Source organism: Pygocentrus nattereri, chromosome 13 (genome assembly GCF_015220715.1).
Source record: "Pygocentrus nattereri isolate fPygNat1 chromosome 13, fPygNat1.pri, whole genome shotgun sequence".
In the NCBI taxonomy this organism is placed as follows: domain Eukaryota; kingdom Metazoa; phylum Chordata; class Actinopteri; order Characiformes; family Serrasalmidae; genus Pygocentrus; species Pygocentrus nattereri.
In genome coordinates this window covers 9,598,723-9,617,984 of record NC_051223.1, presented here as the reverse complement: position 1 = coordinate 9,617,984, position 19,262 = coordinate 9,598,723, and the positions used below count along the sequence as shown (strand labels likewise).

General features: G+C 41.9%; 1 protein-coding gene across 1 annotated transcript; it reads left to right on the top strand.

Moving 5' to 3' along the window:
- The first annotated feature begins 215 nt into the window (after positions 1 to 215).
- On the top strand, positions 216 to 15,035 carry LOC108441169 (synembryn-A). The gene is made up of 13 exons (XM_017720549.1): positions 216 to 291; positions 1,658 to 1,744; positions 2,630 to 2,677; positions 4,573 to 4,659; positions 6,464 to 6,993; positions 7,083 to 7,218; positions 7,731 to 7,919; positions 8,612 to 8,706; positions 8,856 to 9,006; positions 10,745 to 10,840; positions 12,730 to 12,874; positions 13,127 to 13,409; positions 14,650 to 15,035. Exons 2-13 carry the CDS (start codon positions 1,661 to 1,663, stop codon positions 14,780 to 14,782), a joined length of 1,977 nt encoding a protein of 658 aa, XP_017576038.1. The 5' UTR covers positions 216 to 291; positions 1,658 to 1,660; the 3' UTR covers positions 14,783 to 15,035.
- The last annotated feature ends 4,227 nt before the right edge of the window (positions 15,036 to 19,262 follow it).

Below are 19,262 nucleotides of genomic sequence, written 5' to 3'. Positions count from 1 at the left end.
AAAGAGAGAGAGAGAGAGATTGAGAGAGAGAGAGATTGAGAGAGAGAGAGAGTGAGAGAGAGAGAGAGAGAGAGAGAGATTGAGAGAGAGAGAGGGGGGGGGGGGGAGAGAGAGAGAGAGAGAGAGAGAGAGAGAGAGAGAGAGAACAACTCTGTGATAGGAAGGGAAATAAGCACCGGCAGAACCACCGGCTGATGAACACAACCTAAAAGGCCGAACGTCTACAACGTCCACCAAACGCTGGACATCTGTGTGGTCACCTACAGAGCAGAACCTGCCTGCCACTGTAAGGTAAGGAAAGAAAGTTTAATGAAGGATTTAGTCTTTTAATCGTGTTTTATAGTGAGATTTGAAAGGCACAGTTCTGTGTTCGCTGATGAAATTTAATAAGGTTGCAAAATTCTTCACTGAAAAAATGGACGTCTCTGTACAATCTTTAAAAAGATGGTTCTTCAATGGTTCTTTAGTAAGGAAAATGGTTCTATATAGAACCATGAACACTCAAAGAACCCTTTGCATGACTAAAGGGTTCGGTGCATCATGAAAGGGTCCATCAGACTGATACAGAATGTGCTGTAGATGGTTCTATATAGAACCTATTTGAAAATGGTTCTATATAGCACCCAAAAAGGTGACATTGTAACTATAGAAGAACCCTTTTGGGTGGAACTATTTCCAAAAAGTGTCTATCTGGGACAATTTACAGGACATTCTGAAGAATCCTTTTAGGATGCAAAGAACCATTTTATGTATATAGATAGATATGAGGTGGTCCTAGGGGGTCCACGACATCCTAGTTAATCTCTTGGATCCCTGAATATGTAAAAATGAAAATAAAATGAAAATGATATTTCTAAACAATGTATGAAAATTTTCGAATATCTAAAAATCAAAACCTTGTTGATAAATTTTTGCCAGTTTTCAGTTTTAGACATCATTTGAAAATACCTGTTGTCCTTCACATTGTGTGTAAATTTCATGATGAATGGAAAAACAAAAGAACAGCTCAAAATTACTTGGTAAAAATCCTGGTTCCATTAACTTACATTAAACGTAAAGTATGTTTTTTCCTTCTCCTGTAAAGTCACCATTTTGGAGATACAAGGTTTAATGAAGAACAAGATTAATCAACCTATTTCTAGACGTTTTTACGCTGTGTAGTAAAATTCATTCGATTTTTTTAAGAAACATAATTGTACTGGATAAAGCTGATATATATTTGCATTGTGATTAATTATGTCACAATGGGCTTTTTCTTACTTATAGGACACGGATTGCATGTTTCATTATGAAGAGATCATAAACAGGCCTGTTTAACTGGATTCAGTGCAGTGTATAAAACAGTAAACAAACATCGTTTTGGAAGGTTGTTTTTTTTTTTTAATATGACACTGCTGGGTGTTTTTGGTCAGTTCCAACTGATTGAACCATAGAAAAAGTAAATATCAGGATGTGTGTCAAGAAATGGTCTTCAGGTATCGTGATATGTTTGAGCCAGATCACCCAGCCGTACTTAACAGCAGTGAAATTGTCTAGAAATAGCCTGAATAATAATATTACTGTACAAGACTGTGTCTGGATGTTTTGAATGATGTGGATGTTTATTTAACGAACTCCCTGTGTGTGTGTGTGTGTGTGTGTGTGTGTGTGTGTGTAGGGGATGGATGTGGAGAGGATTATTGAGTGCATCAAACAACATGACCATGACGGTCTGAGGACACAGCTACAGCAATTTAATAAAGAGGTACTAAGAATAAACTACAGTTGATCAATATAACTGATTACACAACACAGACAGTGGCTTGGTAACACACGTGCAGTAGCATCTTCACAGGGGAGCGAAACACAACCAGAGAAGTGCGGTGTGCACATATGTGTTTTCTGATGTTTATACACCGATCGGCCACTTCATTAAGACGACCTCCTCGTTTCTGCACTCACTATTCATTTTATCAGTTCCACTGACCATACATTTCACTTTGTAGTTCTACAGTTACAGACTGCAGTCCATCTGTTTCTCTGATACTTTGTTACCGTGTACTTCAGTGGTCAGGACCCCCATGGACCCTCACAGAGCAGGTACTATTTGGGTGGTGGGTCATTCTCAGCACTGCAGTAACACTGACGTGGTGGTGGTATGTTAGTGTGTGTTGTGCTGGTGCAAGTGGATCAGACACAGCAGTGCTGCTGGAGTTTTTAAACACTGTGTCCGCTCACTGTCCACTCTATTAGACACTCCTACCTTGTCTGTCCACCTTGTAGATGTAAAGTCAGAGACAATAGCTCATCTGCTGCTGCACAGTTTGTGTTGGTCATCCTCTAGTCCTTTAACAGTGGTCACAGGACGTTAAAATCTCTGATCCACTCGCACCAGCGCAACACACACTAACACACCACCACCACGTCAGTGTTACTGCCGTGCTGAGAATGATCCACCACCGAAATTATACCTGCTCTGTGGGGGTCCTGACCACTGGAGAACAAGGGGACAAAGTGACCCTACACTTCATGTGCGACCATCCTATCTGCTCTACTGCACCTGCGCCACTTACTGTATGCATTACTGTCTTTTTTCTCGCTGAGTTTACCGTTTTCTCTTTCATGCGGACTCTACTCATCTCTGTTACAGTACGCACAGTGCTTTTTCTTCGACGTAGAGGAGTGGGAGAGGACAAAGGTAACAGTGGAGCTCCCATAAGCTCCCTGAGCTAATTGTTCATTTCCCCTCACCCAGGAATCCCAACCCTATTAGCACAAGCGCACATAACCAAACACACTAGTGCTGGATGACATGGCAAAAATGCCATATCGACCAAAACCATTTCACACAGTGAAGTTTAGTGATGAACTGTATGTAATAAACAGGACTAATTAAGCTCACCTTGAAATCAAACATGCAGAAAAGCGCTAACATTGGGCCTCATTCATGAACATCTTCCTAAGTTTTGTCTCGATTGATTGATTGCTTCTTTTTATTGCCACATGAAATGTTGGTGGTAATTGTACCCAGTGCAAAAAGATGTGATTCAACCCTGATGTGAAATATAACAACAATATAAGTAACAATATGCCCTCCTGCTTAATACTAGTGTGTATTGTGTATATTCAGAGTCAGTGTATAAATATCTAAGAAGAAAAGGCAATATATGTGTGTGTGTGTGTGTGTGTGTGTGTGTGTGTGTGTGTGTGTATATATATATATATATATATATATATATATATATATATATATACACTGAATCTGAATATACACGTATACACAATACACACTAGTATTAAGCTGGAGGGCATTGTTTATGCACCATGTTACTGATCTGCTGATAACTAGCCTTGTGACTGTCTGTGATTTTATGGAATCATCATCTGCATATTTCACATTTGTAACAGATTCATTATGAGATAAATGTACGAATGTAGATAACAGATCTTTAGTATAGAGAGGAAAAAGGCATGGCAGCAGTACAGAGCCCTGAGGAACGCCTGTGCTAAGTGATAAGCACTGTGATGTTAAATTATTGAATGTAGCCTCTTCAACTCCTTGAGACCACCGGTGGGTCCAAAACGCACTCCGTCATATTCTTCATAACTTTCATATTTCATAAGCTACATTCAGAAGCTGTGTGTGGTATGAGGCTATAAACTATAAACAGACGGCGTCTATTCAGTGATCTGCTCTGTAAACATCACTTTTATAAAATAACTTAAAGAGCGTCTGAGATTTTTGGCTTTCAGCAGTAAATTGTAAGTATTATGTGTGTTAGTAGTAATATGTGTGATCATAAAACACCTGTACTTAGGGGATAAAACATAATACTTCATATATCAGCCTTTTCAGTGATTTCATGGTCATGGTGTAAATAAACATACAGCATCAAAACTAAGAATAATGCTTTATGTATTTTATAAACTGTCTCATCTACATATATATATATATATATATATATATATATATGTTTGTGTGTGTGTATGTATATATGTTGAGACACTTGGTAATGGAGGGGGAAGTCCATCTGACACAAACCAGCCTCTGTATAATTAAATGTTTAAGATGTAAACAGAGTCATTCAGAGCGGTTTGGTGTGAAACGCTCTGTTCTAGAGAAACTTACAGAGTCTGAACTGTTCACAGTGGTGGTGATAGGAACCAGACGTCCCCCTCTAAAAGCTATGAATTATGAATTTTGCTGCCTAATGTCTGAGACACTGCTTTATGATAGTTATGAGAAGATTTTGATAAAATCCATTCATGGTGGAGGGATACATGCAGGGCACTGTGAGGCAAAATAGTCCCCAAAGAAAACATATTATTCCAGATTTTCCACTATTTTCCATCATCAACATTCCATATAAACTCAGTAGACTTGTTTAGGTTCTCTGGTGATTCTGGATGATAAATAAAATGTTTATATTTGTGTTGTAGTCATGGTGACCCCTGGTTCCCATGACCACCACTGTACGTTTCTCTACAGTGAAGCATTTTACATTAAACCACTTGCAGTGATTGTTTACAAAGACTTTATAGAAATTATAGAAAACCAAAACCACTAACATGCACTGTTTTGCACGGTTGCAGTTTAAGAAGAATAAAGTGCGAGACCATGAGTCTGATTCTGAGTTGGAGGACGAAGGATCCGGAGACCGAGAAATCATTTTGAGACAGGTGACTCAGACACACAGTTTTGTATTGCTATCTTAATGAAACTTGTACTGTCCTGTGTCTTACTGAAGCCAAATACTGCTGTGGCTAAACCTAAACCTCACTTCAACACATTATAGTACTTGTAATGTTGTGTTTATGTTACTTAGGAATTATTGTGCATTGTGTATATCTATATTTTTATTGGAAAATATGGAGAAGCGGCTTAGAAAATGGATGGATGGATGGATGGATGGATGGATGGATGGATGGATGGATGGATGGATGGATGTTGCACCTGTATTCAGAGAAATTGGTGTTCATCTTGTAAATAATAAAGGTCCCAATTTTGAATGTGAACGTGTAAGGCCTGCAAGTCGCCTCAGTGTTAGAAATACAGTGTTCAGCACTGTGTAAAAGTCAGACATCACCATTTATTTGATGTCCCTGATTTGACAAACAATAGTGTATTGCTGTCTTTTTGTCATATTTTCATGTTCTTCTGTGGCTTAATTGCTGAGAAACCTAATGCTAACCTTAGCTAAAGCAAATATGTTGGCTTTTTAGTTTTTTTCAAATAAAAGCTTTTTTTTCATTTCATACAAATGTCCCCACAATGTCATACACTGACTTGTGTTGCTGTTAGTCCTAGTACATTTAGCTCAGTCCCCACAAAATAGCAAATACACAAACTCTTGGACACACACACACAGACACACAGCAAAACTGTTAGACCCTAGTATAAAAAAATTAATAAAAAAAGAAAAATTACTCATATCCTGCATTTTCTTCTCTGGGCAATAATAACCATAGTTCATTTTTCCATGATCAATTTTCAACCTCACTTATTCCTCAGAATGAAACAGGCTGTTTTTGTTTTTTACTGTGCCTTTAAGACTGATTTATGTACAGTACTGCGCAAAAGTCTTAGACACCCAAGACACATTTTCAAAATCTATTTATTTGTGTAGTTTGTGTTTATTTCCTGAGAAAAATGTTCATATTTGAATCAACAAAATGTATAGAATATTAATTAATAATGTGTGTTTAACCATTTCCAAGCCTCTCCTTGAGGAAGTCCAGTATTATATGTAGTTAAAAAGCAGCTCCTGCTTTGACCAATCAGTGCTTCAGTAAATTGAGCTCATGATGTCATTGATGATATTAACAAGTCTCTGTGGCGGCTGTGAAGGTGTCAAGGAAAAATATGGACCCAAGAAATTCTTCTTACTTTTTATTGTTTTTATGTTTATTTGAATTATGAATATGACTTTAATGTATATTGTGATAAACTCACTGCTGAGGTCAGTTGTTTAAAAATTTACTTTGATGCCTAAAACTTTCGCACAGTACTGTAAATGTCCTCTCTTCTGATTGGCTGCCCAGTATTGTGCCTCATTCAAAAAGAAGTCCAGGCTGAAACACTCCTTATAACGTCAGTATAAATGGGCGGGGCTATATTCATGTTGCCCGAATGGGCGGACATATGCAAATATGTTTTTTTTGTGACATCACAAAAACAGTGAATTCAAAACAGCTTAGTTTAGATATTCGGACTGCGGAGTTAATGGTGGGTTTAAACTTTAACCACGTTGACGTATTACAGCACTTTAATTTAAAAAATGTAAATGTTTCCATAATATGGACTTTTTCATTTAAAAAATTGTTTATTGCTACTGCTTGGTGCTCCAAGGTAGGCTAATGGTTCACGTTACATTGTTATTAAATTTATAAGCCTCTGCCCCCCACCCCCCCACCACCGTCCACAGGACAGCATGAGGTGGACACCTGCTGAGGTTTTTCTCTTTCTTTTCTTTCTTTTTTCCAGAGTTTGGCCTCTGTTTTGGTCCATTTCCTCCAGTCTGGACCCCAGGGCCGAGTGACTCGCGTTTGCCTACGTACGCTGAGGATCCTCTCCAGGGACAAAAAGGTCTTGGATCGTCTGCTGACGGACTCGGCTCTGATCACGCTCGCCAGGCTAGCCGGCTTCAGCCAGGCCCCTGTGCCTGGAGAAGATCTCAGTGACCAGGCTGACCCTTTCGAGGACGTCGTCAAAGCCCTTTCTGACCTGGAGTCAAACGGGCAGGAGGAAGACGAGGCCTGTCCTGAAAATGAAGACGAGGGTGCTGATGCTAACGCTGTTAGCACTGAGCGGCGCCGGCGAAGCAGCATTTTCAGAGCCCTCACGAGAGGAAAGAGGGACACCAGAGCGAGTTTGGTGGAGGATGAGGATGAGGAAGAGGAGGAGAGGAAAGGAGCTGATAAGTGGGAAGAAGAACAAAATAAAGAGGCGGTGAAAATCCTCTGTAACGTCATTTACAACAGCGCCTGGGCGCAGGAGCGAGCGGCCGAGCTCAGGTTGGAGCAGCTGTGTCATTCTTTACCCATAAAAATACTTCAAATAAATCATAAAATCAATTTTTCATAACTCACATTCATTGTCTCAGCCTCCTCAGCGGCTTAACTGAAAAGCTGGCAACGGAGTCTCAGTCTGCGTCGCCACCCAGTGGTCAGTACTATGAATTGCGGCTCATATTTCTGCTCACTGCTCTGAGGCCCGAACTGAGGAACCAGCTGAAACAGGTACCACAAACATGAATGTGGGTCTGTAGCTTCTTCTTTGATAACTTATATAATAATAACAATAATATAAGTGATAACATGCCGTGTCTGAAATGGCCACTAATTACCCTACATTTAAAAATCTGGATCACTACATAGAGCACATTATAGTGAACAGAGGTGGTGATAGTAGTAAGTGATTCTGTCACATAAGCATTATAAATCTCCTGTAATCAGTCCACTACTATAACTGTCTGACGGCAAAAATGAGAAGAGCTGGTTAAAATCAGGGTCATTATATACTAAGGATTATGATTCAGTAACTACAGGGACTCCAGTGCAAACTGGTTGCACTATTCTTAGGTTATAGAAGTGTATAATTAAGCAATAAACACAGTTTCTGGTTTTCACCGCCGACGTCCAGTGAGAGCAACAGCGTCTGCATGTCCTGGCCAATCAGTGTAGGTCTTAGTTTTAGCTGCCCTAAAAGAGATACTCTTGTCTCTAATCTTCCGATGTTTCCCTGTTTTCAGGAAGGAGGGGTAGCAGTGCTGACCGCAGTGCTGGAGCGGTGTGTCTCTGTGCAGTGGAAGGAGCAGTATGAAGTGTTGCTGGACCCTGCGGCGGCCCCCGTGTCCATGGAGGATTCTCTGCGAGCTCAGGAGGCCCTAAAGATCCTTTTTAACATCACGTACAGCGCACACACCCAGGAGCCTGGTGAGGTTAGTGTTACTGCTACTGAGAGCAGCTGTTTGCATTCACAGACGTCATGAATGTACATGAGGCTCTGTTTTAAATTCCTTTCACTCGAGATTAAAAGCTCTTAAAAATAAAACAGCCGTGTTAAAATATTTTACGCTGTTCTGTGTTTTATTGCAGATGTTTCAGCATTTATAAACTATGATTTTACTCAAATTCTCCATATTAAGCCATTCATTTTGGACTCACTCGGGAGCGCCCTCTAGTGTTTGACAAACCCAGAAGACATTACAGAGCAGTAATTCTCCTCTCTACAAGATCTCTGGCAGTGCATTACACTGCAATGCCACCATCAGGTGAAAGGAGGAACTGCAGCGTACTGACTGGCGAGGCACTCTAAAACAGATGCCGTGGGCCACATTTGGCCCTGGGACCAGACTTTAGACACCCCCACTGTATATAATACAGCCAATACATTAAAGATAGTTAAACCAGTCTAGTCTAGGAAAGATTTCCCAGGCTGCCATTTCTTTTACTGCACTGCTGACGAGTATGGATAATGACTGTATTTGTGGGTTATGTTTAAAACAAATCTGCCACTTTAAAAGTGTTTCTACTCGCATACTAAGATACAGAACTAATCATTTCATATTAATAAATCATGCTACTATTTTGACACGACTGCTGCCCCAACATTTCTGTCTCCTTCTGTCAGGAAGATGCTACTCTCTATCGCCGCCTGGCTGCAGTGCTGCGTCACTGTCTGATGGTGCACTGTGAGGGAGAGGAGGACACTGATGAGCTGAAGGGGTGAGTGATGGAAACCTGAACCAGTATCTGCTCACAACATACTACAAAGTCTTAGCCAGCGCCCCACCCCGACTCTAAACACCCACCCTCCACTCTCTCTCTCTCTCTCTCTCTCTCTCTCTCTCTCTCTCTCTCTCTCTCTCTCTCAGACATACAGTCAATCTGCTCTCGGCGCTGCCCTTGAACTGTCTGGACGTGCTGCTGTGTGTGCCACTGCGTCCAGACTCTGAGCAGATAGACGGGGTCAACATGGACTGTGTCCACGCGCTGCTCGAGTTCCTGGAGAAAAGACTGGAAATGGTGAGAGAAGCAAGGCAGAATAGAGCACCAGTACACAGTATCTCAGTAATGAGATAGAAACACTGATATTCCACAAATACTGACAGATAACAACAACAACGCAGAGCAAATAGTGCAAACCACACTACTTACTTGAGCTGAAATTTCTGTTCCGCCTTAAACGGTGCAGCTGTTACATGCAGTTGCCTGTACAGGTGCCAGATTGCAGTCTCCATTTAAGGTGGAACGGAAAATGAAAACAAAAGAACCAGCTGAGAACCCACATCCAACACTATATTCATTTAGCCAGTGAATTTATTTATATACTGTTCAGTTTTGTTTCAGTATTGCACTATACAAACATTACAGCTCACTACAGCTGTTAAATGTGGTTCTAGTTAAAAATGAAGGCCAATCTCAGAATAATAAGTCACTGTTAACCTGCGGGATATGTTTACGTAAGCACCTGAAATGATTTTGCATCATAAGAATCTATATATAATAATTCATTTTATAGAGACTGGCTCACATGCACAAGCAAAATAAGGCAAATTTAAAAATGACTATAATATTTGTTCCTTTTCATAACCGAATGTTTTAAAACAGAACAGTAGAATAAAAGCCTGGAGGCGAGTCGGGGTGTGTGGAGTCAGTACAGCTTAGAACAGATCATTTCAGTGGATTATGGTTCAGTTATGTTCCCTGACTAAAGGTACTGAGATGGAGCCTTGAGGGTCCCACCCCAGTGACAAGAGGGGAACTGCCCCAGAGGCAGTCTAGTACCTTTATTTCTGAGAGTGTATTTGGTCTAAATCTGTCTTTTATCTGCCTGTGCAGTTGTTTATTATTGTAAAAGTACTGACTTCGCCCATCACATCCTCAGAAAAGAGCACTACACTAAGGCCCAATTTGTTTTCGAGTGTCACCCAGACCCCTTGGAAATAAGTTAGGGTCAGAAATCTTCCCTCAAATAAAAAGAGCATCACTTCATTAACAGCTACTAGTGCTGCTCTGTAGGCGACCCTGCCCGTCTGCAGTGACAGCAGAAGGAGGGTAAAGTTCAGCTCTTCATTGCTGGGCTTTAGTTACATTGAGGGCATCACTTGCCTTCAAAGAGGGGGGCAATTATTTATTATCACCCACCCCTAATTCTTCAGTGATGTGAAGCTGAAGTCAGATATTCTCCAGATTCTTGGTTGAATTTTCTCATTCCGCCTTATATTGTGCAGCAGTTACATTCAGGCGATTCAGGCGTCAGAACTGCTGGACTATTTAAGGTGGAACAGGAAAGTCAGCTAGCTACTGTAACATTAGCATGCTATTAGAGATTTTTTATTCTTGTTATGAAGAAAAAGACCAAAATACATGGAAACCACATTAAACTAAGATAAAACGATGGTTATTGTAATTTTTTAAGAGAAAATTCTCAAATTTGTGGGTTTCTTTGGTCTCTTGTTCAGCCAGCTCAGGTTTTTCTGTTTTCCTCATATCTCTCTGTCTGGAGTGTCTCTGAAAAACTCTTTTGGAGGGTCATGTAGCCCCAGTACTTCACCCCACCCCTCTATCTCAACAAAATTTGGGACACCCCACCCCTAGACGCGCAAATCAGAGGGTAGGGCTAAGTGGTAGGGGCGAGGGGTGAAATGGGACTGGGCCAAAGAGTTCAAGAGTGATTGTTATTCTGTTATTGTTGGTGCTCTTTCTGCTGACGGCGCGCAGTGATACTGTGAGTAATAAGCATGTGGTGATGGCTGTGCAGGGTCAGAAGGTGAAGGAGAGGCTGACCCCTGTGCTGAATCTGCTCACTGAGTGCTCCAGGGCTCACAGAGGAACCCGCCGCTACCTCAGACAACAGGCAATGCAGACATCACACGCTTACTGCACCTGCACTGTACATCAGCTGCAGTTACAATCAGTAACACTGATGGTTTGATTGAGGCAGATAGCAACTTATTCTCATAAATAACATGAATTCTGGAGAGACGATGAAGCTGAATTCAGGATATTTCAATCACAACCCAATTCAGCATAATAATGTTATTATTTAACCATTTTGACGCTAGCTATAAAATGTCAATTAGCCAGTTTTTAATTATTACTTCATTATAATTGAATTGCTTTCATTTTAATTATTTATTACACACACACACACACACACACACACACACACACACACACACACACACACACACACACACATATATATATATATATATATATATATATATATATATATATATTTCCAAATATTTGTGCTTAAGTGACATCCCATTCTTAATCCATAGGGTTTAATATGATGTCGGCCCACCCTTCGCAGCTATAACAGCTTCAGCTCTTCTGGGATGGCTTTCCACAAGGGTTAGGAGTGAGTTTATGGGAATTGTGAGGTCAGACACTGATGTAAGATGAGAAGGCCTGGCTTGCAGTCTCTGCTCTAATTCATCCCAAAGGTGTTCTATCGGGTTGAGGGTAGGACTCTGTGTAGGCCAGTCAAGTTCTTCCACACCAAACTAGCTCATCCGTGTCTTTATGAGTCTTGCTTTGTGCACTGGTGTGCAGTCATGTTGGAACAGGAAGGGACCATCCCCAAACTGTTCCCACAAAGTTTGGAGCATGAAATTGCCCAAAATCTCTTGGTGCTGAAGCATTAAGAGTTCCTTTCACTGGAACTAAGTGGCTGAGCCCAACTCCTGATAAACAACCCCACACCATAATCCCTCCTCCACCAAACTTTACACTCGGCACAATGCAGTCAGACAAGTACCGTTCTCCTGGCAACCGGCAAACCCATCATCCATCAGTCTGCGAGACGGAGAAGCGTGATTGGCAGAGAACACGTCTCCACTGCTATAGTGTCCAGTGGCGGCGCTTTACACCACTACATTCCACGCTTTGCATTGTGTTTGGTGATGTAAGGCTTGGATGCAGCTGCTCGGCCAGGGAAACCCATTCCATGACGCTCTCTACACTGTTCTTGAGCTGATCTGAAGGCCACATGTAGTTTGGAGGTCTGCAGTGATTGACTCTGCAGGAAGTTGGCGACCTCTGTGCACTATACGCCTCAGCATCTGCTGATCCCGCTCTGTCATTTTACGTGGCCAACCATTTCATCATTCCCAATCACTTCCCCTTTGTTATAATCCCACTGACAGCTGACCGAGAAATATTTAGAAGTGAGGAAATTTCACGACTGCACAGGTGGTGTCCGATCACGGTACCACGCTGGAATGCACTGAGCTCCTGAGAGCGACCCATTCATTCACTAATGTCTGTAGAAGCAGTCTGCAGGCCTGGGTGCTTGGTTTTATACACCTGTGGCCATGGAAGTGATTGAAACACCTGAATTCAATGATTTTGATGAATGACTGAATACTTTTGGGAATATAGTGTTACTAAAAGCAGTTGTGTGCGTGTGTACATATATTTATATCGTTTTTTGCAAAAGAATAAAAGAATGCACATCTGCATATTTGTTGTTGAATTTAATATTACAAATAATATGAAAAGAGTGAATGGTGCAATATATATGGTACAATATACTGTACAATAGCAGTTACATTAATAGTTATTAAAAATGTCTAACATAAAAAATGGACCTGCTGTGTTTATATTACCCAGAGTTATTTTCCAATTTTTTTTAGCTATTTGATTTTTAAAGTTTAAAGGTCCATATTGTATATTATAATGCTCTTGTAAAAACGGTGAAGTGTCCACCTTCTCATGCTGTGTGTTGAATGCTGCCAGATTCTGCCTCCGCTGAGGGACGCAAGTGTGAGACCAGAGCAGGGCACCACGGTAAAGAGCCGCCTGGTCAGACTGATGACCCACCTGGACACTGAGCTGAAACACTGTGCTGCTGACCTGCTCTTTGTGCTCTGCAAGGAAAATGGTAAGAGGCTGCTGATGAAACAGTTGTGTTGGTAAACTGAATGTAAATGTGTTAAAGCGATAATTGAGCTAAAATCTGATGATGAATCCCCCTGATCTCAGACTGTGTTCAGTTGCTCAGTGAGCTCTAATAGACCTGATTATGTGGTTTCTGATACCGTAGCTCAGTACGTCACAGCTAAAACAGTACTGGCTAACTATCAGGTTCCATCTAACTGCTAAACGACGTCAGCATTATTTCTGTTGTGTCCAGTCAGCCGCTTTGTGAAGTACACTGGCTACGGTAACGCTGCTGGCCTCTTGGCCACACGGGGCTTGCTGGGAGGTCAGAGGTCAAAGGGCAGCCCATCTTCAGGGACGCAGTACTCCAGCGACTCGGATTCGGACACTGATGAGTACCGGCAGGTGAAGGGGCGGATAAACCCGGTGACGGGGAGCGTGGAGGAGGAGCAGCCCGATCCGATGGAGGGAATGACGGAGGATGAGAAAGAGGAGGAGGCCTGCAGACTCGTCAGCCTGATCAACAAACTGTCCAAGTGAGTTCGGCTCCACCTACCCACACAGTAGAGCTCTGCACTAAGAGTAGCAGTAATGCCAACCAATCAGCTCTCAGTAGCAGTAATGCCAACCAGTCAGTGCTCAGTAGCAGTAATGCCAACCAATCAGCTCTCAGGAGCAGTAATGCCAACCAGTCAGCTCTCAGTAGCAGTAATGCCAACCAATCAGCTCTCAGTAGCAGTAATGCCAACCAGTCAGTGCTCAGTAGCAGTAATGCCAACCAATCAGCTCTCAGGAGCAGTAATGCCAACCAGTCAGCGCTCAGTAGCAGTAATGCTAACCAATCAGCGCTCAGTAGCAGTAATGCCAACCAGCCAGCGCTCAGTAGCAGTAATGCCAACCAATCAGCTCTCAGTAGCAGTAATACCAACCAGCCAGCGCTCAGTAGCAGTAATGCCAACCAGTCAGTGCTCAGTAGCAGTAATGCCAACCAATCAGCTCTCAGGAGCAGTAATGCCAACCAGTCAGCGCTCAGTAGCAGTAATGCTAACCAATCAGCGCTCAGTAGCAGTAATGCCAACCAGCCAGCACTCAGTAGCAGTAATGCCAACCAATCAGCTCTCAGTAGCAGTAATACCAACCAGCCAGCGCTCAGTAGCAGTAATGCCAACCAGCCAGCGCTCAGTAGCAGTAATGCCAACCAATCAGCACTCAGTAGCAGTAATGCCAACCAATCAGCTCCCAGTACCTGTAACGCAAACCAGTCAGTACTCAGTAGAAGTAATGCTAACCAATCAGCACTCAGTAGCAGTAATGCCAACCAATCAGCACTCAGTAGCAGTAATGCTAGCCAATCAGCTCTCAGTAGCAGTAATGCTAACCAGTCAGCACTCAGTAGCAGTAATGCTAGCCAATCAGCTCTCAGTAGCAGTAATGCTAACCAGTCAGCGCTCAGTAGCAGTAATGCTAATCAATTAGTACTCAATACCAGTAATAATATTGTCCTAATGGCCTTAATTAAAAAAAAAAAAGATGTTTGGTTTTTTTAGTGAAATGTATCCTACTGCTTTATGTCATTAAAGAAAGTTCCTGCACTCGTGGCTAGAAACAAGTTTAAGGTTTAGATTTTAGACTCCATTCAGTGAACTCCATTCAGTGAAGACTCGCTTGTCTGGTGCTTTGCAGCCCTGTTTTTCATATAATAGGAGAAATAGGAAGAGGCCCCTTAAACCGGCTCTGCTATTAAGTTATTACTTAGTATGCCAATCTCTTTGCCAGGGACAACATGATTCAGCCAATGGGACTGGATGCTCAGGGTCAGCTGACTTCTCTGACCGGCCTCAGGGACCTCTCAGTGGAAGAAGAGGGATCAGAGGAGGAGGACACTGACGAATTGGAGAACGTGGAGTAAAGACGGGATTGGATAACATTCCAAAAGAAGCTGAACACACGTAACTCCATCTGCTGAACCTTCTCTGGAAGCAAGCAGTGCAACTTCAGGTTCTGTCGACAGATCGTAGATTGAGCTGTGCAAACGTGACATCACTGTTGTGAAGTAGTTTAACTTGTCTTAGCTTGTTTGTACGTGCCCTGAGATAGAATTAAGCCTAACCCTAACTTTACTCTGTGCTCCTGAAGCACTGAATAAACTGAACTAACATACATTTGTTCTGTGGTTACTGTTGCGAGGTTGGAAAATTCTTATTAGTGAGCCTAATTTTTGTTCAAAGACTCTGCATAATCCTATTGTTGATAAACAAAGTGGTTCAGAGTGGTTTGGTGTGAAATGGTTCTGATGTCTTTACAGTGGTGGTGAGGGGAACCAGGGGTCGCCATGACTACAACACCGATATAGACATTTTATTTACCATCCAGAACCACCAGAGAACCAACACGAGTCTACTGGGTTTATATGGAATGTTGAAGCTGTTAAAATAGTGATGAATAAGAAATAATATGTGTTCTTTAGGGACTATTTGCCTCATCACACCCTGTGTGTATCCCTCCACCATGAATGTTTCTCAAAATATATACGTTTTAGGCTAAAATCTTCACAAAACTGTCATAAAGCAGTGTCTCAGACATCAGGAAGCATGGAATAACTTTCTGTGAGGAGCTTTTAGAGGTGGACGTCTGGTTCCTATCACCACCACTGTGGACAGTTCTGACTGTAAGTTTCTCTAGAACAGAGCGTTTCACACCAAACCGCTCTGAATGACTCTGTTTACATCTCAACCAATTAATAATACAGGAATTTGCTGAAAAATTGGTGGAATTCACCTTTGACATCATCTTGGGTTCATGAGTGTTGATGTGTTGCTCAAAGTGTCCCAGTCTGATTTAAAATTAGCTGTGAATTCATAAAAAAGGAAAAACACCTGATTACAAATAAAGGTACTTTTATTATAATTTACTCTTAATTATTTAAGTTAAGTGGTCCTTATTAGTCCCACAACGGGGAAATTTCACTTCTGCATTTAACCCATCAGTGCAGTGAAACACCACATACACACACACACACACACACACACTAGTGAACACACACAGACTGGGGGGCAGTGAGCACACTTGCCCAGAGTGGTGGGCAGCCCTGCCCACGACGCCCGGGGAGAAGCTGGGGGTTAGGTGTCTTGCTCAAGGATGTACAGTCTGCACTGGGGATTGAACCAGCAACCTTCCAGTCACAGGGCTAAACGTCCAGCCCACGACTGCCCCGTAAAAACTCACTGCGCTGTAAAAATGTGCTGCATTGAATTTGCATTGAAATGTTTGCATCACTTCCACTTTACCCACTTTTGGCAATAACTGTATATGAATATCTTTCATTTCTGTGTAAATTATGTTGACATTTTTGAAGCATCTTTTTTATTGAGAAGCTGTACAGCACATACATTACATACAAGTGCATTTCATAGTTCTATTATTTGTAAACAGAGCGTTAAAAAAGTAGTCGATCGCTTCTTTAGCGCTAGAGCTCTGACCTTTATGTTGCTAACAAACACCAGAAGTCAACAGTCACCCAAATCTTTTTCTGCAAATACACCCCCAAAACTTTTCTTAACCAGCTCAAACCGCATCCAGCTCTCCATTAAGGTGGCGCAGGCTGGTCCGTGTGCTTTACAGCACAGTATGACTTACTGTGAGCTATAAAAATGAACAAAACTCACATAGCTCAATGCAGCCTTGTTTAGACAACAGGGTGCTGAGCTGAACTCCCCACTGAACCTGACTCCCCTTCACACAGGCACACATTTGCAGCTTACATCATTTCTATTTTCATAAATAGCTGTTAACCTGGAATTTTTCCACAGCCTGGATGTGGTTTCAGTGGGTTGAGAGAAGTTTTGGGGAATGTACTTACTGAAAAAGTTCATTTCGCTGTTGTCCGAACAAAACAGTAACTTTACAGGAGAAGGAAAAAGCATTCTTTACTTTTAATTTAAGTCAATGGAACCAGGCGTCTTTCCAAGTGATTTTGGGTCATTTGTTTTGGACCGTTCATTACAAAATTTACAGACAATGTAAAGAGCAACCGGTACTTTAAAATTTTGTCAAAAACTGAAAAACAACTAAATTTGAGATGAGGTTTTGTTGTGACAGCGGCGATATATTGTTACACCCGTGATGAGAATATACCATTTCATCTCTGATTTCATCCAAATCTGCCAGTTCATGCATCAAAAAAACAATTTCCTATTTCACTCGGAGTCTGATCCGAAATGAACGGTGTACTATCAATATTGTACCACTACACTCCTGAAAATTTCCCCCTCATAGCATTTAATCGAAAGAAGACAAATGACCACAGAAACAGGGCATTTATCTTAGTAAACAAGGTAAGTAAACACTTTCACCCAGACGATCACAGGACAGTTTGTACTTGAAGTGATTGTTCAACCACAAATCGAATTTACAGTTTGTTACCTCAAATACAGTCGATCAGTCTGATGTTTGTGTCTTTAGCTTTGGAGCTATGAGGCTGAAGTTGAAGCCAGAGTTGAGCACTCGACTCGCATGATGACTGACTCAGACTCAAGGCTCGTAATATTTCAACCTGAAAGTGACTGAAGTAGAACCACCAAGCTTAATGCGGTAAATGAATAAAACCCTTCGTTTATAATCCTGTGTGTGTGAAGTTGCCTGTCGGGTTTGCTGCGGTCAGGGGCAGCCAGTGCTGCCCCGCTGTTCTCATGCGGCTCGTCAGGTTCATTTCAGTTTCAAACCAAGAGCCTTTTATTATAGGAAACCCTGAAGTCTGACAGATCACATTTCTTTAAAACTTACTAACGGACTAGTGGAAATCCAGACTCGGACTCCAACCTAAGTGACTTTAGACTCAGCTCAGAGACTCAGGACTCGATTCGGACTCAAAAAACCCAGAGAATCGTCACTGACTTAAACACAAGAGCCTCAAGACATGACTCAGACTCAAACCCCAGAGACTTGAGACTTGATTCAGACCCAAACCCCAAGCAATTGACTCAGATTGACTTAGATTTGAACTCCAGATGCTCGAGTCTTGACCCAGACTCACAAAACAGAGGCTCAAGACTCAAGTTGGACTCCAACCTGAGAGACTTGAGACTCAACTCCGACTCACCTCAGAGACTCAAGACTCGCGCCCCAGAGACTTGACTCGACTCTGACCAACACCTCAGAGACTCGAGACTTCACTCGAACTCCAATCCAAGAGATTCAAGACTGAAATCGGATCAACACTCAGAGACTTGAGACTGTACTCAGACCTGCATGCCAGACACTCGAGATGGAACATTAAGAGAAATAAGACAAATCAGACTGGCACACCAAGACCGGACCCAAGATTGGACTTGGATCCACATGAAGTGACTTGTGAACATCTGTGACAGAAGCGTAATGAAATATCAATGTGGTTTGAAGCAAATACACTGTGTGCACAATTATTAGGCAAGTCTTATTTTTATTAATGACCAACTACAGCGCTCTCGGTTAATCCAAAATAAACCTCAAACATGAATGTTCAAGACAGTAAAAGTGAGGTTTTGGCTTTCTAAGGAGAACATCTATATGTGCACATTTACTGGGCAACTATAATGGTGCAGAATTATTACGCAGCTAAATGAAAAACATTTTCCCATCTCACTTTTTTATTTTCATCTGGTCAAGTGAGAATTATAAACAAACTCAAAGCTTTCCAATAAACATTTCTGAGAAATAAAAAAAAAAAATCAGTGACCAATACAGCCACCCTTCTTTTCAATACCAGTGATAAGCCTTCCATTCATGGAGTCGGTCAGTTTCTTGATCTGTTGACGATCAACTTTTTGTGCAGCAGCAACCACAGCCTCCCAGACCCTGTTCAGAGAGGTGTCCTGTTTTCCTTCACTGTGAATCTCCCGTTTAAGAATTGCCCACAAGTTCTCAGTTGGGTTCAGGTCAGGTGAGGAAGGGGGGCCATGTCATAAGTTTTTCGGCTTTAATGCCTTTACTGGCGAGCCATATAGAGTACTTGGATGTATGTGATGGAGCATGTCCTGCATAAAAATCATGGTCTTTTTGAAAGATTCTTCCTGTACCACTGCTTAAAGAAAGTGTCTTCTAAAAACTGGCAGTAGGCTTGGGAGTTGATTTTGAGCCCATCTTCAGCACGAAAAGGTCCAACCAGCTCATCTTTAATAATACCAGCCCATACCAGTACCCCACCTCCACCTTGCTGGCGTCTGACTTGAAGTGGAGCTCTGTCCCGTTACTGATCCAGCCACGGGCCCATCCATCTGGTCCGTCAAGAGTCACTCTCATTCAATCAGTCCATAAAACCTTTGAAAAATCTGTCTTCAGATTCTTCTCGGACCAGTCTAGACACTTCAGCTTATGTGTCTTGTTCAGTGGTGGTCAGGTTTCAGCCTTCCTTA